Source organism: Spodoptera frugiperda, chromosome 8 (assembly GCF_023101765.2).
Source record: "Spodoptera frugiperda isolate SF20-4 chromosome 8, AGI-APGP_CSIRO_Sfru_2.0, whole genome shotgun sequence".
Lineage (NCBI taxonomy): Eukaryota > Metazoa > Arthropoda > Insecta > Lepidoptera > Noctuidae > Spodoptera > Spodoptera frugiperda.
This window is the reverse complement of record NC_064219.1, coordinates 7559210-7583340: the sequence shown is the minus strand read 5'-3', so window position 1 is coordinate 7583340 and position 24131 is coordinate 7559210. Positions and strand designations below refer to the sequence as shown.

General features: G+C 36.4%; 3 protein-coding genes across 3 annotated transcripts; 2 read left to right on the top strand and 1 right to left on the bottom strand.

The window, feature by feature from the left end:
• Positions 1 to 93: 93 nt before the first annotated feature.
• On the bottom strand, positions 94 to 14542 carry LOC118275761 (kinesin-like protein KIF18A). Its single transcript, XM_050695462.1, has 10 exons — positions 14126 to 14542; positions 13446 to 13524; positions 12954 to 13067; positions 12503 to 12690; positions 7693 to 7841; positions 6847 to 7021; positions 4793 to 4893; positions 3156 to 3263; positions 2547 to 2728; positions 94 to 2470 (listed from the first exon to the last, which is right to left on the bottom strand). Exons 1-10 carry the CDS (start codon positions 14170 to 14172, stop codon positions 191 to 193), a joined length of 3423 nt encoding a protein of 1140 aa, XP_050551419.1. The 5' UTR covers positions 14173 to 14542; the 3' UTR covers positions 94 to 190.
• A 488-nt stretch (positions 14543 to 15030) lies between these two features.
• On the top strand, positions 15031 to 21228 carry LOC118275667 (isopentenyl-diphosphate Delta-isomerase 1). Its single transcript, XM_035593719.2, has 6 exons — positions 15031 to 15197; positions 16054 to 16184; positions 19106 to 19291; positions 19683 to 19811; positions 20097 to 20272; positions 20664 to 21228. Exons 2-6 carry the CDS (start codon positions 16062 to 16064, stop codon positions 20809 to 20811), a joined length of 762 nt encoding a protein of 253 aa, XP_035449612.1. The 5' UTR covers positions 15031 to 15197; positions 16054 to 16061; the 3' UTR covers positions 20812 to 21228.
• Positions 21229 to 21354: 126 nt separating this feature from the next.
• LOC118275666 (isopentenyl-diphosphate Delta-isomerase 1) lies at positions 21355 to 24043 on the top strand. The gene is made up of 5 exons (XM_035593718.2): positions 21355 to 22007; positions 22446 to 22631; positions 22878 to 23006; positions 23274 to 23449; positions 23735 to 24043. Exons 1-5 carry the CDS (start codon positions 21870 to 21872, stop codon positions 23880 to 23882), a joined length of 777 nt encoding a protein of 258 aa, XP_035449611.2. The 5' UTR covers positions 21355 to 21869; the 3' UTR covers positions 23883 to 24043.
• Positions 24044 to 24131: the final 88 nt, after the last annotated feature.

The following is a 24131-nucleotide window of genomic DNA, read 5'->3' as shown; positions in this document are numbered from 1 at the left end:
ATTTCCACCAGGGTCAGTAATGCAATGAACTTGAATGAATATGAATAATTTTGTACAAATGGATTTTTATTAGATGTTAATATAAACAAGTAATTTAAATAAATCAGTTTATTAATAAATATTGATTACAAAAATACACCAACTTAAATTACAAGTTTAAACTTACAGCTAAATCCACAGATCCGAAGATCTATTTGTGGAATATATCTATTGATGAACTATCAGTGTTATCGCTTTCTGCCTTAACCACCTCTCGCCTTAATTGTACCAAATGCTGTAAGTACTCCTTGGGCCTACGTGTCCCGCTCTCACCACTGTCTATTTTCATACTTTCCTTAGAATTAGAAACATAATTTTCATATCTATTGACTGATTCTTCCAAATTATTGCAAGAATCTATTAATTTTCTTTCTATACTCTGATATTCGGTCACATCATCACTATAGTCTCTAACACGATCATAATAAGATTTATTTTCGAAATATGGCCTGCGTCTTCTACTTCTATACTCTGAACCATTATCTGTGTCTCTACTATCACTGGAGCTGACATCTCTTATGTTTTCGCGCGTTTCATAACTATTAAGACCTACTTGATGCCCTTCAGATTCTAAGCCCAAGAAATCATTGAAAACTCGCGCTTTTGTTGTTTTGTATTTGGAACTTTTATAAACAGGAACGTAGTTTTTCTTTAAGCATCCCATTGTCCGACTACTGCCTTGTTTCCAGATGAAGGAGTCAGTATCTACTTTGCTCGATTCTGTAGAATCAGAATATATGCTTTCATAATCCTTTTCCAACGGAAAATCTTTATCAGATGTTGTCAAATCAGAAGCACTTTCATTTTTATCTGTTGTGTTATCATTAGTTTCATCCATATTTCTAGTTTCTGAAGCAGCATTCGAATTGTCTGCATGATTTTCTTTGAATGTAACTATGCGTTTGGAATCCCTTTCTTTTGGCGGTGATAATATTATATTGTAAGGATAAATATTTTGGTTCCGTCCTAGTATCATGTTTTTAATCTCTGAAGAATTAGCTTTTCTTACAGAGTTGGGACATACTCTTGGCAAGGTGAAGTCTTCTGTGTCTGGAAACTCCTCATGGTGCTTTACAGGATCGATTGATTTCGCATCATCGTCATCTTGGATGATTATGGGAACTTTTCTTTCTTCTGCCACATTAACCAAAACACATATTTCATCTTCCTTTATATCAATTACGTTTTGTGGGTCAATTGTACTGTGGTTTGTTAAAAGATCTGGAGTACTTGTTACAATACTGGATTTACTCTGTGTTCCGTTCAACTTTTCAGAATTATCATCAGAACTTTGAGATTCTGTATCTACAGGGTACACCTGTGAAATGTTTATACTTATTACTGGAGCAGAAATACATTCTTCTGACAAGTTACGATTTTCCTTACAACAAACGTGTTTTGATGTAGATGAACGTTTTCTTCTTCTAGGTGGAGGTACAATTATTGTTTGAGTGCATCGTTCGTTTTGAGTTACCATATCAGTCATGACGTATGAATTTTTATATGTTACTCTCCTCGTTTCTGTAGATATGTCACTAGAGTGGAGCGATCCCGTTGGTCCGACGGCTATTTCTTTACAACGGGGTGTCATTGGCACCGTCTCAGTAGCTACGTCTCGACAAAATGCATAAGGATGTCTATTTCTGGAAACGTATGAATAAAGATCTGTTTGCACATCAACAGCTTGATCTTTCACACGAGTCACCGTTAGTCTTGTCTGTGTATGCGCTGGTATTCCTATCCTTCTCTTATTTCGAATAGCTTTCTGACTTAACTCCATAAGTCTCTGGCGTGCATTTGTGCAGATCTTTAGTTCACTTAATGGTTCCATTATTTTTCTGTCTACCATTGATTCTACTTTAGAGACAGCAGCTTCTTCCTTCTTTTTTAGTTTTGTATAAAGTCGTTCTGTTACTGACGCTACAATTTCTGCCCGCTGATTGTCATGCAGGATAGTTATATGAGGGACTTTTGTTTTATCTGTACTCGGTGCTTCATTTATACTAGCTTCACTTTGACTTGGTAGAGTAGTCACCAAATTGCTGCTTTGGCTTACTGTCGACATGTCGTCATTTGCTAAAACTTCTTGAGATCTGAATTGTCTTTTTTTATGTCTTAGTGGAGCAACTACTTTAAGGTCATCTCCGCTGCTCGCTCTCTCCAGAGCTGGTCCGAACAATTTGTCCATCTCTTTATTAATCTCACTTGCAATTGTCAAATTTTTATCCACGGTGTTAATGACATCTGAACTGCCGCTAGCTACTGATGATGCTGTGGACTCAGAATTGGTCGCGTCAGGTTTGGGACGCGCAATATTCATAATGTTGCCTATGATTGCTGCTTTATTTAAATCTTCATGTCGAGAATCATTTTGATTTACACGTGGTGCCCAATGTTCTTCATCAAATAAGATTTTACCGGTTTCTGGTACCTGAAAAAAATTAGTCACATGTAATTTTTAGTTATTTCGCGGTTATTGATTTAAATCACAAGATACTTCTACGTACATATCGAATATGGTTCCTTGAGAGTTCAGAGATGAGTTGATTCAGCTGTGCTTGTAACGCAGCTCTGGTTGCGACGTGCGATCCACAACTGACAGTGCGGGGTGTCGGGAGCTGGCGAGCTCGGGCCGCCCAACGAAGTGTTGAGGCCGACTCACCGTAGCAGACGACACTTGGAGACACAGCTGCATAAACAAACATATTACAAAACGATCATCACATCACATTAATTCCAGTAGGAATATTTTGATGTAAACAAACACGTGTTAGGTTTAATGGGTGTATGATTGCATCGGTCAAGGTCAAAACAGCTTTCAACACAAAACTGCTTTAACTGTTACCGACTGTGATTTAACTTTTGCGCATAACTAATACACATTTGATTTGTGTCAAGGTTCCATCTGAGAGCTAGTCATCGACCTCGTAGCTTACCTAACACTCTAATTAAACAAAACTAGTGTTGTGCAATGCATTTTATAATATTTGTTATACTTATACTCGATGAGTGTGCATAAAAAAGATCGAAACCTTGTTCGGCGTTCAATTATTGTTTCTGTTTAAGTTAGTGGGGGGAGGAGTTGTAATGATTCTCTTATGTGTTTATGTACTTACTAGCTATGATAAACGTGCTGGCGCCGCCCGTGAAACAGTCCTTCAATAGCCACGTGAGTGCCGAGTCACGGTAAGGAACGAATTTGCCTCGCGTCGAACCACCGTTTACTGACAACAAAATTGAGGCTATTTAACAACAAAAAATATTAAGACGAATTATTAAACCAATGATTGGTTGTTTGTTGACTTTGTCAGCTTAGAAATCTTAAGCGCATTGGTAAACAGATTTCCTGTATAATTACCATTTCGATCATAGTAATCTCATCATGTGTCTTTTGTGTGCCTACCTAAAACTATTAGCTAAAATTAAACAAACATTATGTCCTTAAACATTGTATCTTATACACAAATTTACCTCAACCCTTTACTTTGTCGAATAACAGCTTCATATTATGCAAAAAAAGTAAAAGTTTCATAGAAAACAGTCGTGTATTTTCCTCATTAGAGACTACATGGGATTAAAACCCCGATGCTGCAATGTCATTATTATACCGGCATTTGACGCACGTTTTGCCAATTTGCATGCACTTTTACCACATAGCAGCTATTTCAAAATATGTGTGACCTAGAGCTAGTTTTTTAGCTCGTAAACTCTATGAACCGCTCGTAGAAGCAGATATAATATATTTTGAGTAGTTTAAAATATAATTCTATTTTCCTATTCGTAGGAGTGTGAAAAGGAGCACATGTGAAAAGACCCACTTGTAGCTAGTTAAATTGTTAAATTATGAGCGAGCCTTCTACTCTACATTAGTACTGAACCGATTTCAAGGATCAACGAAACCAATAATAGTCGTTTGGTTTGATCCAGCAATGAAATATAGTTGGCGTCTGCGCAGTTTCTCGACCAGACACCTAATTTAATCTAATTAGCAAATCATACGCTGTTCAAATCTGTCGCTGTACTGATTCATAGAACGATGTCTTAATCTACTCAGTATAATATATATATATATGTGTGTCGCAACACCTGCTCACGTGTTAGAACTTCGTGTTGATCACGTTTATCTAGCTGAGAATCACTGTTCCAAAATCAGAAACGAAAATAGCGAAACAAACCTTTTTTTTCTGTAATGAGATAAATTAATGATTATTTTTTCCCGCGGGCGTCGTCATGAAAACATGGGACTGCACATTTGATAGAGGCCAGGCTGCAATGATCTCTGATAATCCGAACCCTTTCAAATAGGGTTCTCTCCAACCCGTCTGCCAAGCATGGATGTAAGGCAAGACCACCTCTTGCAGAGGAAGCCCATGGTCCAAAAGTGAATAGTCACGGACTGATGATGTCGTAATGATCGATTAATTTCATATCGATGATCCAAATCTTTTACACAATTCCAAAATTGTACTCAAAACCTAGTTTTGTAACACTAAGAAACTATACCAAAAAAAACATATGTATTTATGTAATACATAGATTGAGGTGAAAAGCAAGTAGTCTTTTTATGGTATATAAGCCGGTAAACGAGCCTACGGATCACCAGATGGTGCAATCGCCGCCGTCCATGGACATCCGAAACACCAGAGGCGTTACAAGTGGGTTGTCGGCCTTTTGGGGTTAGGAATTTAAGGGTAGTTGGGGAATCGGGGATTGGGAAGATTGGGAAGGGGGTAATTAGGCATTCATTACATACCTAGTGCTGAGATGACGTTGCTAAGTGCAACCAAAGACTTGTTTATGTTAGCGCCTTCCTTCTGCCGGCCGCCGCCACAACCTTCCCAACTTGCTTTCTCACTGCACAGAAAACACCAAATTAATACAAGCGTATTTTTACAATAACTATCGTGAGACATACTAACTTAACTAAAAATTACGGTTTACTCGTATATTAATGGAGTAAAGCTCTACTAGTTTCGAGTACGCGACAGTAGGATGCGCGACGTCGCCGCGTCTGCGCACGCTGCTTATGATGAAGAGGCCCTATGTAACTCGAAACTAGTAGAGCTTTTCCCCATTAATTTGAAGCGTATTGTGTAATGTAATGTTAGTACTAATGCCTAAACTTTTAATTCTATAGGTATTCTTGCTTAGTACCTGTTCTATGTACTTAGTGCCCGTACAGTATGTGTATTTTAACGTTACCTCATTTTATGCCCTAAAGGAATATGCGAAGGTGTTTTTCTCCAGGTCTAATGTAAAAAGTATGTGTAAGAAGAGAAGTAGAAGCGTTAATAAGGACAATAGGGCAACTGTTTATGATGTTTTATAATTTGAAGTTAATTTACATTTAATTTGCCCTGCAGGCATGAAGTAAGTATGTACCTAACCTATAATACAAGTTCAAATATTGATTTATGACTGTCTCTAGCATTTTATTTTTCCTTGTAAAATAAACGTAGATATTTCTCCATAACGAAGTAAGATTGTGCCGCCATATTTAGCAACGTGATTGACCAACAATACTAGTTGGTGATGTTTAGCATAAATCTGCGTAAATGAATAAAAAATATTTCTTAACGTGCTTATAATGTGCTCGGAACATCTCAACTGATATTTCTTGAGGAGGAGGTAAGACAGAGGTGCATTTTTTATTGTTTTACTGTACATAATTTTCTGTTTAAATTAATGCATATTAGGTGCTCTAAGGACTTGTTTCACAATGTTTGGATGGCCGCTATGTATCAGATATCTGTCAATAAGTTTATCGGGCGTGAACGTGGTGAAACAGGCGCTAGGAATCATTTGTTGTGGTTCATCTACATCTCTAAGTTCCTGGTTTTATCTTTCTCAAATAGTCAGATCGTCCGCGAAATAAACAGTCAATAAAGCCGGTTGCAGAACACAAACTAACCTAAGTTATTTTAACTTCTTTTGCATAGCCGCAACGCAGTTTTCCATACTTGTAAACTATGCGAATTACTTGAGCCATGTGAGTATGGAAATGCTATGGCATACCTATATACCGACTTTATGAACATAGATATAATAAAGAAATTGTTAAAGATAATAATTTAAATTAATAAAGATGTTTTCAATATTTCTGTGATAATGACTATTACTCATCTATCAGCTATAGCTTTGTAGATGGCTATGAATAACAAATTGTGTAAGTATTTAGTCAGAGTAGGGCTTCCTTCACTCTACAGGTACGACGAAGCTTAACCTAGTCGATGCTCAGTGGATTAGGGACATTAGCCTCTCGTACTAACTTGTAATGGGGTGAATGCCTATGTGCCTACATATATGCATACCATACAATCATGTCATTTCAAAGTTGACTACTTTATAAACAGCGACAGTTTGTTATGTGTGTAAAGTCAGTTTCCGCCTTTTGTCCTATCAAAAACAGTCATAATCTAAGATTTTAAAATAATGGTAAATGTGCTGATCTCTCTCGTTTGTATGTAACACCTATGTCATGTACCACAATTGAGCAAATAAATAAACAAGTATAAGTAGATAGCTAGAAGTTATATTATTATCAATGTCTAAATGAAGGAAAATTATTAATCTATAATATAAAAATAAGTAGGATTTTCCTTTCTGACGCTATAACTCCAGAACGCACGAACCGATTTCCATGGTTTTACATTCGTTGGAAAGGTAAGAAGCCAAGAAAATTCAGGAAAAAATCAAGAGAAAAGCAAGAAAACAGGGAAAATCATTGGTGGCGAAACGGAATTCGCCGGGTTCGCTAGTTCAGTATAACTTTTACAGTATACAAGAGGCTTTGTGAGTTCAGTGTACCTTCCAGCTAGATCAGCAAGGTGCAGTGTGGCGTGTGGTGTGGTGATCTCAAGCAGCGCGTGGGATCTGGATGAGGTGGAGTTGCGGCGCGTGGCTGCGGTGCGGCGGCGGCGTGTGCCTTCTGCTACCAGCGAGAGCAGAGCCTCCACGTCTTGCACGGACACGCGGCGAAGATCTACCCGTGGAATGGTATGATGGGCATGAGTGGGTGCGAATAGGGATGATGACGGGGTTTAAAAATTTTAAGTCGGACGGACTAAATAAGTCCGTCAGTTAGGTAATGAAAAAGGCACGTATTTTTTTGTATAAGGAAACGATACTTACATAAATGAATCAAATTATAGGAGTGGGAGTCACGGACGTCAATATAAAACGTGCATAAAAGTGGCGCGCTATTTAAAATCAATATATCGTCGAAAATACTTTTTTTTAACCCGTAAGAAAATAATAAACACGCGTCTTATGTTTTAAAATAATCTACCAGACGGACATTAGATAAAAAATTGTCATCTACCCTATTATGATTGTAGCATTAGGTAATGAAGGTAGTGAAAATTAAGCGATAGCAATACTTATTTCTGTTTGGTGTAATGATGACGATGAAAACCGTACTAATGATTATTATGTTTTTCTAGCAAGTAGCCCACTGACACGCAGAACGATTTCGTCAAGGTGGAAGGTGTCCATTACCGCAAGGTAAATGGTGGGTTCTCGTTCAACGTGGCTAACTAAAATAGAGACTTTAGTTTAGCAGTTAAAATAGTAATTTCTTCCGGCTGATGATGATGATTGTCTAGTAGGATCAACAGTACAGTTAAACTACCAAGCTAAAAATAACCTACTTACTTTGAACATAAGGTCCTCTGGAGGGATGCTCACGGACGCGCAGATCTTTGCGCGCGTTTCCTCTGCGTCGCGGTAGAGAGTGGCAGGGAGGGAGCGGTACTTCCCCGGAGAGTAAATCGTGCACTCGCTCGTTGTATATCTCTAAGAAACTGACAGAAAAAATATATTATTATAAACTCTGTAGCGATCGTTGTGAAGTTTAATCTTGATCAAACATAATCAGAAGAAGATAGGGACTTCTTTCCTGTTCTCGTTAATATTGGACTGTAATAAACGCAAGATTTTCTTAGGTACTTATAATGCAAATGTATCTTGATGGCAAATACAGGATTGTAGATATCATTAATTTTATCGAGTGTATCAGTTCAGTAACCTTTTGTGGTTAAGAACATGCAGAAAATATTTAAATTGCCCAAAAAATTTCAGTCCCGCCTATGTTATTGGAAATAATGAAAATATAAAAAATCTATTATAATTTATATTCAAATTGACACCAGAAGTTTAATTAGTCTTTTCTGAATACTTAACCATTGTTAACTGTCCACCTGTAGGTAACGAGTTAACAAACTGTGTGCCAGTTAACTCCAGTTAGTCACGGCACCACTAATCGTTGCAATAAATCATCGCAATTTAACGCAAAACTAAACTTTGTTTTAAACTAAGTTTGAAGTTTTAACTATGTGGAAATTAGTGTGGTAGAATTACGTGATATTCTGTTCTGTAAATAGGAACGGTTTTACTCTAAGTATTTACTTTTAATTATTCATTTTTCTTGACGGGAGAAGTTCATCCAATGACTTCTCTCCGCCGAAGTAAGACAAGAGAGAGATTGAGTCAGACTCTTACTGGCTAAAAGCCACCCCGTTCCTATTCCTGCTATGAACCGATAGATTAGGCCGTCAGCAACACTGGACTCTTCTGATAGTCTTTTTATGTACTTTTATCCGCTTGCATACCTAAATAAGTGCACTTGTAACCTAACCAACTAATATTATTCATGAAGATGACTGCGCAATACAATTAGCTTCCAGTATAAGTAGGTATTCGTGGATGCTGGAGGCGGCTTATCATTCCACGTAGAGGACTAACGGCCTCCCCGTTGGCCTTTATTCAGCAGTGGACGTCTTTCGGCTGATGATGATGATGATGATGATAAGTACTCGTATGGTCGGCAACGCAGTAGTGATGGTTGCAAATCGAGACAATTAGGCTAAAGGTGATTCTTTATGACGTTTACCTGTAAAAACACTTCTTTATGTGTCTATGTTATTAATATTAACAGCATACATAGTGGGAATGAAGCAATTGGAATCACGTAGTTATTATGAACGCGAGGGCGGGACCGCAGCCGTCCGACACCTCGCACCGTGTGATACAGACGCAATAAAACAACTCGCCGCCGCAAAACGAACTAAACACATGGATATTATTGTCAACCCTTGAACAATATTATTTGGAACTTGAAATTTATTAGTACCTTTATACCTTCGAATTAAAAAAATAGACACATTAATATAATTTTGAATAGATTACCAACTAATGTTTAATCATCTAAGATAGTTTCTTTTATCGTAACGTAATTAAATAAAACGATAGCCTTACGATCTCGAATTCAATATTAAAAAAAAACAACTGAATCCACAAAGTAGGTACCTACTTACACATGAAATTATTTTGGGCGGGAAATTAGTACGTTACTTTTTTGAAAATAAAGCAACAACAACAAACACTTTCTTCTGTCATAAAAGTAATATACGCAATTAAAAACATTATCACCTTAAGATAATTTTGAATAAATTAGTTACCTACTAATATTTGTTTACACATTTATCTATCTAGTTTTTTTTTCATTGATCGTAATAAAATAAAACGATAACCTTAACTACGATCAAAAAACATGAATCCACAAAGTACACATTAAATTATTTTCGGCGGGAAATTATAGTTACATTTTTTTTCAATGAAGCAACAACAACAAACACTTTCTTCTGTCATAAAACTAATATACGCAATTAAAAACAGTATCTTTACCTTTATATATTTTCTAAAAGATGAACTATACAACAATGGGCAGATTCCGTAGGGGTGGCAAGAATATCGCGACGCGTCTGCACACGGGGCGCGTTCCACAACCACTCACAACTCAGAAAGGACTGAAGGAATGAACCGCCGCTGAAGCCCTACCAACTAGCAACTACTGTCGTTTGAAAAATAATCTACAATCCACATTCTAGACAAAGCCAACTGAATTGGAATGAAATTATTTCTTTGTGTGTTAAAAATTTCTTTCGAAAGAATGAAAATGTTTATTTTTATACATTACATGAACAAAGGATTATATGGAAATTTTTGTAGATAATATTTACAGTGGGATCTCGGCATGGGATTGATTGAAAAAAAAACGAATTATTGAAATGATTTTAGTAAATTGTTGTTTTTATGTGGGAAGATAGCTAATCTTCTGGATATTTTTACTTAAGCTAAAATACCATAACCATTCCAAATGCACGGCAATAGTAAGTCATTTAAGGACTTACTGTTGCCGTGCACTACCTATTTCTTGCAGTCATTTTATTGGGGGCTCACAAATAATGTAGATGTGATCCCTTAATGATAAGTAGATAGCTTGGTAGATAAGTTATTATTATTTCTATCTGTCAACTTCGTTGTTTAATCAAATTTCCAGTATATAAAATATTCAGATAATCTAGAGATCTAGTAATCCAAGACAATAACAAACACCTTACCCAATAAAGACAACACACCAGCCACAATACAGTGAAGCTATTAGGCAACAAATACGATAGTATCCCCATTATTCTTGTATCCGCACCTTGAACACATGTAGAGGTATATGGAGGGAGATATAACGAAGATAAAGCCATGAATGCCATGATGGCAGGGTGCTAAAGGCTCGCGTGTTATTTCAGCCTTGAGGTCAGGAAACACGGTGCCTCTTTATTACAACGCAAACTTAATCGAATACAACCCACAATATATTACACGAGTGGAAAAAAACAATTTGTTCCAACTTTTCAACGCGCTATTATAGGTGTGAAAAGCGTTCCTATGTCCTTTGGAGGACTTATTCGGATATTTCTTGGTAAAAAGTGGTCGTTGGTGTCATTTAAGTTATAGAAAGGATTAGATTTTTAGGTTTTTGTATGTTAGAGATAGGTACGTTAACTTAGTGAAAAATCTAATTTCAATAATAACTAACCGACATTAGTGAGTTCTTAAGTGGACCTACACTTCACCCTAGGATCTAAGTGGTATCATCAAGTACCTACCTATGTAAATTGTCAATGACTATTGTTTGCCCTCTAATAAGTCTTAAGTATCCATTACCAGATTTTCAGAGTTATCGAGAGATATAGCGATACTTAGGAAGCGAGCATCAGGAGTGAAATTATGGCGCCATACCATAAACTTTCTTAGACACCAAAAAACAGGTCTCATGGGTCTCTTTTTATGGGATGGGAAATAAAAGAGGAGACGGTTCGCCTGACGGGACGTGATCAGTGCCAAGCATGAATTTACGCAACTTCATCAGAGGAGTTACATGATTACCTCCAAATCTGTACAATCTGGTAGAAGCAACTGACTGGACTTTGGCATTAGATACAACAATTATTCTGGAAGTCACTGAGGCATATTCTGAAGTGGATGTCTTGTGGCTGATATGCTGACGATGATGAAGCCATCCAGGAATAGTTTAAATAACTTTATTTTGTAGGTCCTATAATTTTTGATATAAAAGACAATCATGTGAAAGGTGAAAAAATATACACATAGAATCTACTATTATTATCACGAAAGCCTACGCATATAATGTTCACAATCATTTACCGTGAAAGAATTGACGCCAATGAAATAATGACGCGACACCCATTTCATTTTGACAATCGCATCGCGTGCCACACACCTATGGCTTCTTCACACGGAATGCATAAATGATACAAACAATTTACTTGCCGAAAACTGCTATTGGAAATAGACTTAGAAGCAACAAAAATTACCTACGGACAAACAATGGCTTTTGTGGAATAATGTGGAATCAATAATTCTATGTTTTAAACTTTGGTTCCTACTCCAAAGTACTTACTTTCCAAGGCTCGGAACCGGTTTAAAAAATACCGGTTAATACCGGTTTATATCGGTTTTCCTCCGAACTTTTCTTAAGAACGTGAACATTAAAGAACTTTATTTTAACCTAAATTAACCGGTTTATTCGACGAGGGGCATGTCGGTACACGCGTTGAAATATTATTATTGAAATAAGCTGAACAGCGCGCGGCGTTTCTTTGATGTGCGTCGTATTAACCGGTTTTTATTGCTCTAAACCGGTTAATCCGAAAAAACCTTTATGAAAATACTGTTCCAAATACCGGTTTAAAAACACCGGTTTCGCGAACGAAACCCAATGTAAAGGTTTTGCGTACAAGTACATAATAACGGTTTGAAAATTTAACCGGTATCCGAGCCTTGGTACTTTCTACTACAAAGTTTCATTAGAGACTTACTCGTAAATAATATCTGCGAAATTGATAAATGTTGCCAATATTTTACATATGCAGTTTCGGTTTCGAGTGGGATTTCCACAAGATTTCCACTTTTATAAATATAAAGAAACATACACCGGGAGTCAGCGATAACCTACGAACTACATAAACGAATTTCACCTATGTAGTAATCGATCGGCAGATTATAATCTACCACTTGAACTTTTAGGATACAACTTAGAGGCCAAAGAAAATAAAAAAGTCACAATCACACACCACTAAAAAGAAATTATGACATCACGTAATACCTGATAGTGAAGTCAAACGGCTGCAGTTCATACAGAGCCTTGCAGAGTCGAGGCACCAACCCAGGCTGTGTGTCACTTCCCATCATAGTGTGAGTCTTGCCCGTCGCACTCTGCCCGTACGCCAGCACGCATGCTGAGCAGCCTCGTGACACGCTGGATATCACTTCTTGGCCAATGGTTTCGAAGACCTGGGAACGCATTTTTTAAGACATTGGGAATATTCAAACGCATCTCCTGGTGGTAAACAATTGGCGCTATCGATCATCTGCAATATTAAAGGCATTACCAATGCAGTGCCGATGCTGTGGCAGGTAGGAATCAGGGAATTCGTCTGATCTCAGGAATTTTCTTTCTTTACAATAGACTTCTCCATTAGTCTAGAGGTAAAATAGGCTAACTGCCGAACTTGAAATTCAAGTAAACAATTCCCAAAATTATATGTCAGAGTTACCTTCTCCTGTGACGCATAGGACGGATGTGTGACTGGACAGAAGCTGTCGAAGGTGTAGTCCGCGTAGTACTGCCTGATGCGCTCACGGCTGTCGCCCGCTCCAGATATGCTTACCTAAGACAAGACAATAAAAAATACTTACATAGATAACTGATACGAACTTGTAGCTGTATGTAATGTATGAAAGTCATCTACAGCACACTTTTAACGGTATTTACGAGTCTAATGCATCAGTGGAAGATCCTATACTGTGACTATACACCAGACACGTTTCCAATCTTCGTCCTACATATTAGATTATGGTAACTCTTCGACTGATCTCGAAAGCCGACTGACCCGTCTTACACCAGCGTGCACTATAATTGTTTAGTCTTACATCACTGCATCACTACCATCGTTTAATCCTGTACGCCACCGCACCATCAACCTTAGATGCTTAAAGTCTGGCTCTTCCCAGTTATCCATAAGTACTAGTATGTGATTGTGACTTACTTTGATATTAGTAATCGTAACTGTGTTACTGTCGACCACGTTCACCACAGGCACGCGATCCTTCTCCGATCTTAACTCCCTGTAAAATTAAAATACTATTTATTTGATAGGTATTTAATGGAATAGTACCCTGGGCCTACTAGCCTACTAACTGTTACAATATACCGGGCACCAACCTAGACTCTGTACTACTACTACTAAAAAAACACAGATATGGGAATTAAACCTGAGACCTCTTGCTCGGCTAGTCACGCTTACGATGTCTAAATTAATGTAGCGCAATGGCTGCTCAGCCGACTGCTGCTCAAGGTGCCGCGGGTTCAATTACATTTATCGCGTGGATTAACAGAACTCATTGTATGATATCTATAAATTGTTTTCTCAATTCTAATTGTGGTGTGTATGTGAATTAATTTTACTAATATTATAAATGCGTTTTATGAATTTCTGTGTTTTTGCTACTCAATCACGTCAAAACGGCTGAAGGGATCGGGATGATTATGGTCTGGAATAACACATAGGATACTTTTTATTCCACGGATACGCGGGTAAACCCGCGAGCAGAGTCCAGTATGTTTATAAGCGTAAACGACTCAACCCCGGAAAAAAACATACATAGGACCACTTAAAAAATGTAGATGCCCAATAAAGTAATTTGAGAATAAATTAATAAAACTCACCTTTCGCTAAATGGTCTTACTCGAATCGCAAGTTTGACGTTGGACATCCTCCTTGTTTACGAACTTCGAAGAATAGAACTCACTTAGATATGTAGGTAGGTAAAATACAAAATAACAATGCGTTTGGCAAAATTGCGCGCACAATCAATGTTTGTATATAGGTATGTATGAAGACTATTCCTATGTAGGCGCTCAGCTATGTACCATTGTTTCAAATGGACTTTTTCTATTTACTAAAACCCGAATAAGAGAACTAGTTCAGTATGAACAAACTTGATTGGAAGCTAAAAGTATAATGAACTGTCTTCGGAAGTCCCGTACTGGACAGTGCTATTTTAAGAACGCACCCTTCCTGTTGCTCTTACTTAAGAAAGCATCATAAAAATAGATTTTGTTCCTTTTTCAGTCGTATCTTTACTAAATGTACAGGTACTGAAAAGTTTTTCTGCGTAGACTACTTAGCTAAAGTATTTTTTTTTAATTATTGTGTAAGTTCGTAGTTCACATGTTTCTAAGTATATCATTGCTTATCTTATGAAATGCAATCACAGTGTTCAAAATCATGCTTTGCCTTGTTTGTGTCTAGTGGCTACTAGGTACTAAAATAAGTTTGGTAACACGGCTATTTTAATTTTAAAAATTAGCCATCTGTCGCTGTCAAAATTAGAAATGCTGCCAAGTTTGTCAATTTGCCGATTTCTAAGCTATATTCTAAAAAATCTAAATAACAAAAAAATACTGATTGTTTTGAACAAGTTTGCTCTTCAATTACCTACATATATTTCTGATGGGTGAAAAACTTAAAATACCTTTTACACAACGTATTTGATTACCGAAAAAATACGTCTTTGATTATTTAATTTTTGGCAGTTTATGTGCAAAGGTGTATGCATCTTGGCAACACTGATCACTGACATTTAACAAATGACAGGAAGACATTTTGAGAAAAAAAATTGTTTGATAGATTGCTGACGGAACGTTTTTTAATAAATATAAAAATAGAATTATACTTGATTTAATGCAGAAGTTGAACTTAAAACAACAAAAATAAGTTAGTGATATTCACAGAAAGGTAACTTATGTTTTTTCTTTACTACTACAGTCATAACTTAGAAATGTATCGAACATTTAGTAAACATTGAAATAGAAAACAATTATTAATACTTTTGATTTTTTACACTAGATAAACAGATAAAGATTACATTATGAGATTTAACACAAGTTTAAATCTTCGCACTTTTGACCTCCCATTAATTAAGACTTAGGTTATAGAAGAAATCAAAGAAAGTATCACGAACAAAATACTCGCTATAAACAGTTCTACTTATTTAGAAATTGAGAATGAGGCCACAACCATAGCTTATCTTGAATATAAATAAGTAATTTCACCTCGTTGTCATCACATTAACAATAGTTTTGTATGAAATTCACCATATAATTGCTTGACAAGAAAGTGTGTAATTAAACTTAACTTCAGTCACATAGCTCTATTATCATAGTATCCATGATGTTGCATGACCTGCTAACCTGACATACATTTCAATATAGTTTTTAATTTGGTATTTATAATCTGTAGTAGTCAGTATTTGCAGCTACAATGCTGCAAACTGCAACACAAGTATTATCAATCATTTCAATCTTATTTTTATCAATGTCATACTTATCAGTCACCTAAAAGTCATACACAAACATCTTGTACAGCGAAACCTTCAAAAAAGTGCATAATATGAATCTAAACATAGATTATAAGCACAATAGAAACAAATTATACAGGTTATAAGTCAAATAATACTTGAAGAATATTAACAATACACACGGGAAATAGAACATAACAAGATTGTATTGAAGATTGTCTTCTGAATTACCATGACAATACCGTAAACATCTTGTTCAGCTTCTAACTATATTTCTGATCATTCTTTATTCAGCTGCAAAGATGTTAGTACGGACGCTGACGAGGTCCTTGTGGAACACAGCAGTGAGGGTTGAAAAGAGGTTTCTTGCCTCTGAGCCTCTGAAACCGCAACCTGAAGAGAAGGAGGGAGTTGATCCAGTCCAAGTAAGTATAAAACTTAGGCTTTCAATATTATAACCAGATTTACTAAATGATAAATGATAAATGATATTTATTTTGCAAATAGGTTATAAAATAACACTTTTACACGTCAATCTCTTAAATAACTAGATGAGGCCGGCATTTCCTATCTGACTACTCTGAGAAGAAATGCCGAAACAAACTCAGAGGTCATAGTCTCTTTTAGAGTCCAGACAAAATCAATTAAAGATGTCGGAGAACCGTGCAAGTTGATTCTGTAGTGGTCTTTTGAGGAAAGAACCACAGCAGTTTGAGCGGACCTGTTCAGATGGCAGCACGCATGTGTCAGTTTACAATCAGCTCAGCTGACGGCTGTTGCTGAATGATCCGACGAACAACACCAACCAAAAGAACATTTGGGTAGGCCACACAAATGCTCAAACTGTCAGAATATAATTTACTAAAAATAAAATGACTAGCAAAAGTCTCACACGGTCCTCAAACTAACAATTTTAAAAGGAAATATAAAAATATAAAAGGAAAAAAAATATATAAAACAATGTCAAATTATGTTAATGTCAAATTGTATAAAAAATGTAACTATATGTTACAAACATGTCAGCAAGACCTGTGTGGACATTATAGCAGTTCATTCCCAAGCCTGACTATCCTCCAAGTAGTCTTTTATTTTATAAAAAGCTTTACTACAAAGTTTTTCTTTAATAATATTTTTAAATTTACCTAGGTTTAAACTTTGAATATGGCTGGGAATTTTATTGTAAAAGCGTATACATTGACATCTAAACGAACCGCTTATTTTCTTAAGTCTAGTAGTAGGAACAACATATTTATTTTTATTTCTAGTGTTGATATTGTGTATATCACTGTACTTTTTAAATAATTTTATGTTTTTATGAGCATACACTATATTTTCATAGATATATTGAGAGGCAACAGTCATTATATTAATTTCTTTAAATAGTTCCCTGAGAGAATGCCTCGGACTAAGATTATAAATTGATCGAATGGCTCGCTTCTGCAGCACAAAGACAGACTGAATGTCAGCAGCATTCCCCCACAGGAGAATACCATATGACATGATACTATGGAAATAACTAAAGTATACTAGACGCGCTGTATTTACATCAGTTAAATTTCTAATTTTTTTAACGGCATATGCTGCTGAGCTGAGCCTTTTCGACAACTTATCTATATGTGGGGCCCACTGTAGCTCAGCGTCTAGGGTTATACCTAAAAAGATAGCTGAATCTACAGGGTCCAACTCCCCGCCCTTGATTAGCACGCTGGTTTTGACATGCCTAACATTTGGTGTTGTGAATTTAATGCATTTAGTTTTTGATTCATTAAGTAGCAAGTTATTGGCACTAAACCAGCGTACTATTTTTGAGAGAGCACTATTTACATGATCACTGACTAATTGTCCACGTTTGAGTTTAAATAATAAAGAGGTATCATCAGCAAACAGTACTATCCCATGGTTATCCTTTACAAGGTAAGGTAAGTCATTAATATAAATAAGAAATAAAAACGGACCGAGAATTGACCCCTGCGGAACACCCATCCTAACAACAGACCCGGCAGAAATTTTCCCGTTAATCTCAACTCTCTGAATTCTATTACTCAAGTAAGAGATAAGTAGGTCCAGAGAGTTGCCCCGCATTCCATAATGGGATAGCTTCCTGATCAGTGTTTCATGAAGGACACAATCGAACGCCTTGGATAAGTCACAAAAAACACCCAATGCGTCCCCCGAGTCCTCCCACGCGTCATATATGTGATTAAGAAGTTCAACACCGGCATCAGTTGTTGAACGACCCCTTGTAAATCCAAACTGGTTACCATGCAATAATTTATTTCTATTAAAAAATCTTTGCATCTGATTTAGAATAATTTTTTCAAAAATTTTACTGAATGTAGGTAGTACTGAAATAGGTCTAAAGTTAGTGGGGTCAGAAGTACTACCCGATTTAAATAACGGAGTTATTTTACTATTCTTCATGAGATCAGGAAACACACCACGATCAATACAGTTATTAAAAATTAAAGCTAATACAGGTGCCACAATAGTTATTACAGAGCTGGTAATGTACACAGAATTACCCCACAGGTCAGCAGTCTTTTTCTTATTCAAAGTATGGAACGTTTTAATTATATCTGTATAATCTATGTGTTCAAAATTGAAACTTGAATGGCAAGCTACAACATTTTCTTTTAGTAGAGATTCTGCGACAGTGGGTGATGAATTCAAGGACCTGGTAGTGGAAACAGGAATGTCCGAAAAGAAGTTTTCAAATGCGGCTGCAACTTCAGCATCTGACTTAATTACATTATTATCAATTACCAGATTATATTCACTACTTCTCCTTTTAGATCTTCCTGCTTCACCATTAATAATACTCCAGGTCGCTTTAATTACATTGGAACTGTTTTTTATTTTAGAGCTCAAATATAGTGATTTAGCAATAGAGCAAACTTTTTTAAACAATTTAGAATACTTCTTTACATATTCATTAAATTCAATTGTGTTTATAAATATCCTCTCGTTATACTATTGCTTTGGCCCCGGCCCCCGCATAACAAATTGCAGCGTTGTCTTACGAGTATTTATTGAGTATACCAACTAATGTTGGTACTCTCTCAATATAATTTGCCAAGGGCCCTTCTTTTTATTCAATCCGTCACTCCTTGAAATATAATTAATTAGTCAATCAATTTGATTAATATACATACCTCCCATAACAATTATATTCACAAAAAGATCTCTAGAGCCATTATAAGATTTGATTTTTAATTACATTATAAAAACTTAGCAATAAATTTTAAATGCATTTTAAATTGTGTCTCATAATAATTGACTTTAATGGAATCAAAAAGGTTTCTATACTTATACTATAATAAAGTAATATCTTTTTTCTTTATTACAGTTGGAAGCTTTAGACAAAGACATTTGCCTGCTCGTAGATGAGAAAGACAACTTCGTTGGAACAGCCACTAAGAGGGAATGCCACAAAGTAGGAGAAGACGGCAAGATCTTACTCCATAGAGCATTCAGTGTGTTTTTGTTCAACAAGAGAGGAGACATGCTTCTGCAAAGGAGGGCTAGTCAAAAAGTAATTACTTTCTTAATTAGTAAAACTAGCAAGCCAGGCGAACTCCGTTTTACCACCAATGATTCTCCCTTTTTCCTGCTCTAAACCCATAGAAATTGGTTTATGCGTTCTGGAGTTATAGCGTGAGGAAGGAAAACCCGACTTATTTTTATATAATAGATTATTATTAATGCTGCATCTGTTGTATGTATGTTGATATTTAAAGCCTTCCCACAAAATGGACTTTGACTTGCCAAGTCATGGATAAGGTGATGAAATATACTGTAACTCGCAACTATTGGAATTGGGCAGTTAGCATGGCCTATTAGTATTTAAGACACATAGCTTTAAATAAATAATACTTATATTGATCACTAAGTATGGTCTCTAAAAATGATTTTACTGTTTCCAGGTAACATACCCAGACTACTACACGAATGCATGTTGCAGCCACCCACTGTACATAGATGATAAGGCTGAGGACGTCATCACGGCTGCTAGACGAAGGCTCAACTATGAACTGGGCATTCCTTTAGACCAGGTATTTACACTTTTAGAACAAATTAATTGTTATATGAATCCTTAGAATAGGATTTCTCTAAATTCACATGTGCATATCACATGAACCGCCAATGACAGACCACTGCTACTGACTACTTCTATGTTAGAGAGTTTACCATAATACCACACTGATTAATCAATATGAAGCAGCTTGGTCTCTGCGAAATGTATATTACCCACGATACTCACCGAAAGAGTGGTGGCGACATAACTCCGTTGCCACTGCACTTTTATTATTATTAAAATTGAATGTTTCACCCCGCAGATGGACCCAGAGTTGTTCACGTACATGACGCGCGTGCACTACCACGACCCCGGCGACGGCGTGTGGGGAGAGCACGAGATCGACCACATACTCTTCTTCCAGAGCGACGTCAAGGTCAAACCCAACTCCAATGAGATATCCGAGTACTGCTTCGTACCCAAAGCTGAGTTTAACGCGTAAGTATATTTTGCGCATATGGAATAGAATCAGGCGTTACTTTGCGGAACCATGCCACACTAACAATACAATAGATTTTTAGTATTCATTCCACTTATAGATGTACCTTTTTTTTCACTACATTTCTGCACACCGCATGCTAAAAAATACATCTATAAGCAGAATGAAAACTAAAAATCTATTGTATTGTTAGTGTATATTTTGCGCATTTTTACAGTGCGACTGGCGTTGCATTTCGCCGTGTGAGATAGATACCGGATACCGGTGCTTCAACCCTCTAAATCAACTCCCAAATCCCGTAAATACACTCGTAGCTCCTCTGGTGTTGCGGGTGCGGCACCGGTCGCTTACCGTCACATGATCTATAGAACTATACGTTTTGTCCGCCAGGTTCATACCAACTCTGGAAGGTCCGATCACGCCCTGGTTCAACATGATTCGTCGCCACCGATTGAAGCTCTGGTGGGACAACCTGCACCGTCTGAAGGAACTCGCCGAACCAGACAAGATACAGAAGTTCATGAACGAGACTAAATAACTCAACACAACGCCTTCCCCACACTAGTAGCATAGACAATCAATTAATCCATTATTGGTTTTATTTATGACAGGACAATGGTAAAATTGTTTTTTTTTTTAATTTATTTGCATAAGTTTCTATAGTTCGTAGTTTAGTTAGTGTTGTAACTACCTCTGGCCCAATAATAATGGAATGCTTTTATTTTACGTAGAAATTGAAATAACAAAAGGTTATAATAATGTTGCTTTAGTTTATTCTCATTTATTTACACATGATGTAAAGTTGTACATAGTCGATACATAATAACGACGGGTGCTTTGTAAAATTTAGGCAAAGAGGGGATAATTATAAGAGATAATAATTATCTGTAAAGGAACACGTTATGCCCTGTATAATTTCTATAAATGCATCAATAAATATATTTGTTATTGATAATGTTTGGTTTGACTTTGTTCTCAGGATCACCCTATTTAAAACGAAAAGTGTAAATGCTTCTTACTTGCTTACGCCATTTTGGTTTTCATGTAACTTAGGTACCCTAAGCTACGTACTTGGCGTCAGCACAATCTCTTCTCATATTCTTTGCTCCTCTATCAGACGCCACTCTTTAATAAAATCTCCTTTCCTCTACCATTATTTTCATCTTCCTACAGTCTATCATATATTCAAAGAAAAACATCATCAAATATTAGTCCATTTACTATAGAGCCACGGAGGAACAGACAAACGCACGAAACTTTAACATAATATATCTTTTTATACAATAATACAGACATCTATCTCACTATTAACATATATATTCTATAAGACTATTAACACGAACTTAAAGCACTTCAAAACAATCACAGCCGTATAAAAAATTAATGGTCTAGCAACCCAAGCCGCTGGCAGCTAATAATTATTCATACGTAGATAACTCATTACCATTTATTTACATGACACCGCAATGTATTCGAAGGTGAACAATAAACTACTTAAACGTTTCATGGAATTATCATTATAATGTCAGTTTTTACTAAATAAATACATTTTTCAAATAAAAATTTCGGCATTTTATTCGACAATCTTTTTAAATAATGTTGGTTCGTAGTGTTATAGCGAGTTACAAGTGTGGTCGGATGTTGTGGAATACCGCGCGAGTGGACAAAAAGTTTGTTTGCATCAACGCCGCTATGAACCAGTCGACCGAGGCCGGAGAAATAACGGATGTTCAGGTACTAATACGCTATTATTTACTTAGTTAATCAAACATTATCGAGTATAAGCTCTTAAGTAGAGAAATTATTTAAAAATCAAGTGTCCAGTCATTACATACATCCCATACAAAACGAAATAATGATGCCTCAAAAGAAATAATTAAACTTGTTTAACTTTATTATTAAACCACACTAAAAACTTTTTTAGATAATCAGCTTGGTTTTTTATAATATCAAAAAAAATGCAGATGTTTGAAAGATTTTTGGGTTCACAAATTTGCCAGAATAACTATAGATTTGGATAAAAATTGCCACTGAAGAAGACAGCCTAGTACACAGCCGAATTTTTATTCCGGTATGGTGAATGGTGACTGACGCCTCTGATATATGCTATGAATGTGTTATATTTATTTTATATGCCCAAAAACTTCTTTAACGGTTTCTTCTATTTTCCAGGCAGCATCATTAAAGAATGACATGTGCTTACTAGTTGATGAGAGGGACAACGTCATAGGAACTGCAAGCAAGAGGGAGTGCCACAGAGTAGGGCCTGATGGCATGGTGCCGCTACATAGAGCCTTCAGTGTACTCATGTTCAATTCCGCGGGAGAACTGCTCGTACAAAAGAGGGCTAGTCAAAAAGTAAATATTCTGAGTAAAATTTTTATTAAACTCAAAACGTAGATATCCGATAGTACCTAAAATATAATATCTTATAGTTAAGGGAACCTTGATTAATTAAAGTACCTATACAATATAATATAAACATAATTAAAGTAGGCTATACAATAATTCTGAAAATATTTAGTTATCTAAATGGGAGAAATACGCTTAATAAGGATATGACCACAGTTGAATTCGCGCCCTTTAATAAAACTCGCGTTTCAGGTAACGTATCCCAATGCAATCACAAACACATGCTGCAGCCATCCACTGCTCATCGACGGTGTACCGGAGGACGTCACAACTGCCGCTATACGCAGACTGAACGAGGAGCTAGGGATACCCAAACAACAGGTGAGAAATGCCACATAAATTACTCTGAATACTCTAGAAATGTGATGAGCATATAATTTTGAGTGCTGAATTTTTTTTGAGTGTGATAGATTGAAAATTGGAATGAAGAAGACGTTTTAAGAAAATATTAGGTAATGGATTCTACGAAGAATGATATGAAAGGGCTTTGTTTTAAAGTGAATCTAATTCTAATAGGACAGAATAGAAAAAGAACATTTCAGTAGTTAACATTATAATAATGTATAACAAGTAGCAATCTGTTAACAGCTAAATCGGGAAGACTTCACACTTATATCACGGTTTATATACGCGGACCCTGGCGATGGAGTGTGGGGCGAATACGAACTGGACCACGTGCTCATCTTGAGGAGCGACGTGCAAGTCAAACCCAACCCTAACGAAATCGAAGACGTCAAATATGTCGCTAGGAGTAAGATGGACAGGTGAGTTACAAAATCTATACTAATATTATAAAGCTGAAGAGTTTGTTTGTTTGTTTGTTTGTTTAAACGCGCTAATCTCCGGAACTACTGGTCCGAATTGAATAATTCTTTTTGTGTTGGATAGTGCATTTATCGAGGAAGGCTATAGGCTATAAAACATCACGCTATGACTAATAGGAGCCAAGCAGAGTGGGTGAAACCGCGCGGAAGTAGCTAGTACAATATATTCATTCACACAAAAGTTCATTATGGATATCAAGACTAATTTATTCTGGTGTTGATCAGTTTTATAGCTAACCAGAAGGATCCCATCACGCCATGGTTCAAGTTAATACACCAACACATGCTGCCGTACTGGTGGGACAACCTTCACCGCCTCAAAGACATCGCAGAACCAGACACGATACACTCCTTTGTAAATAAAGATTTATAGAGAATACATAGTTTTTTGTACATATTAATGTATGTACCTAGTACCTACATACTTAAGTCGGTACTTCCCAGCCATTCTCGACAAGTACTTTAAAGTATTAAGTATTGTATAATAAAACCATTAGTTTGTAAGAAAAAAAGTTAAAAATAAAAAGATTTTGACAACAGTTTTTATGCAATAGTATTAGTAATACAACGTTTCAAAGAAGCGGGTATTAAAAAGGTCATATACCTTGACCATTTAAAAAAT

Excerpts from the sequence above, each read along its gene's own strand:
- LOC118275666 (XM_035593718.2), top strand. The coding sequence starts at position 21,870 with ATGTTGGTTCGTAGTGTTATAGCGAGTTACAAGTGTGGTCGGATGTTG. Across the intron at positions 22,008-22,445 it reads GAGAAATAACGGATGTTCAG|GCAGCATCATTAAAGAATGA; the intron begins GTACTAATACGC and ends TCTATTTTCCAG. Across the intron at positions 23,450-23,734 it reads GCTAGGAGTAAGATGGACAG|TTTTATAGCTAACCAGAAGG; the intron begins GTGAGTTACAAA and ends GGTGTTGATCAG.
- LOC118275667 (XM_035593719.2), top strand. The coding sequence starts at position 16,062 with ATGTTAGTACGGACGCTGACGAGGTCCTTGTGGAACACAGCAGTGAGG. Across the intron at positions 16,185-19,105 it reads AGGGAGTTGATCCAGTCCAA|TTGGAAGCTTTAGACAAAGA; the intron begins GTAAGTATAAAA and ends TCTTTATTACAG. Across the intron at positions 20,273-20,663 it reads CCCAAAGCTGAGTTTAACGC|GTTCATACCAACTCTGGAAG; the intron begins GTAAGTATATTT and ends TTTGTCCGCCAG.
- LOC118275761 (XM_050695462.1), bottom strand. The coding sequence starts at position 14,172 with ATGTCCAACGTCAAACTTGCGATTCGAGTAAGACCATTTAGCGAAAG. Across the intron at positions 12,691-12,953 it reads CCTATGCGTCACAGGAGAAG|GTCTTCGAAACCATTGGCCA; the intron begins GTAACTCTGACA and ends ATGCGTTCCCAG. Across the intron at positions 4,894-6,846 it reads CTTGCTGATCTAGCTGGAAG|TGAGAAAGCAAGTTGGGAAG; the intron begins GTACACTGAACT and ends TTTTCTGTGCAG.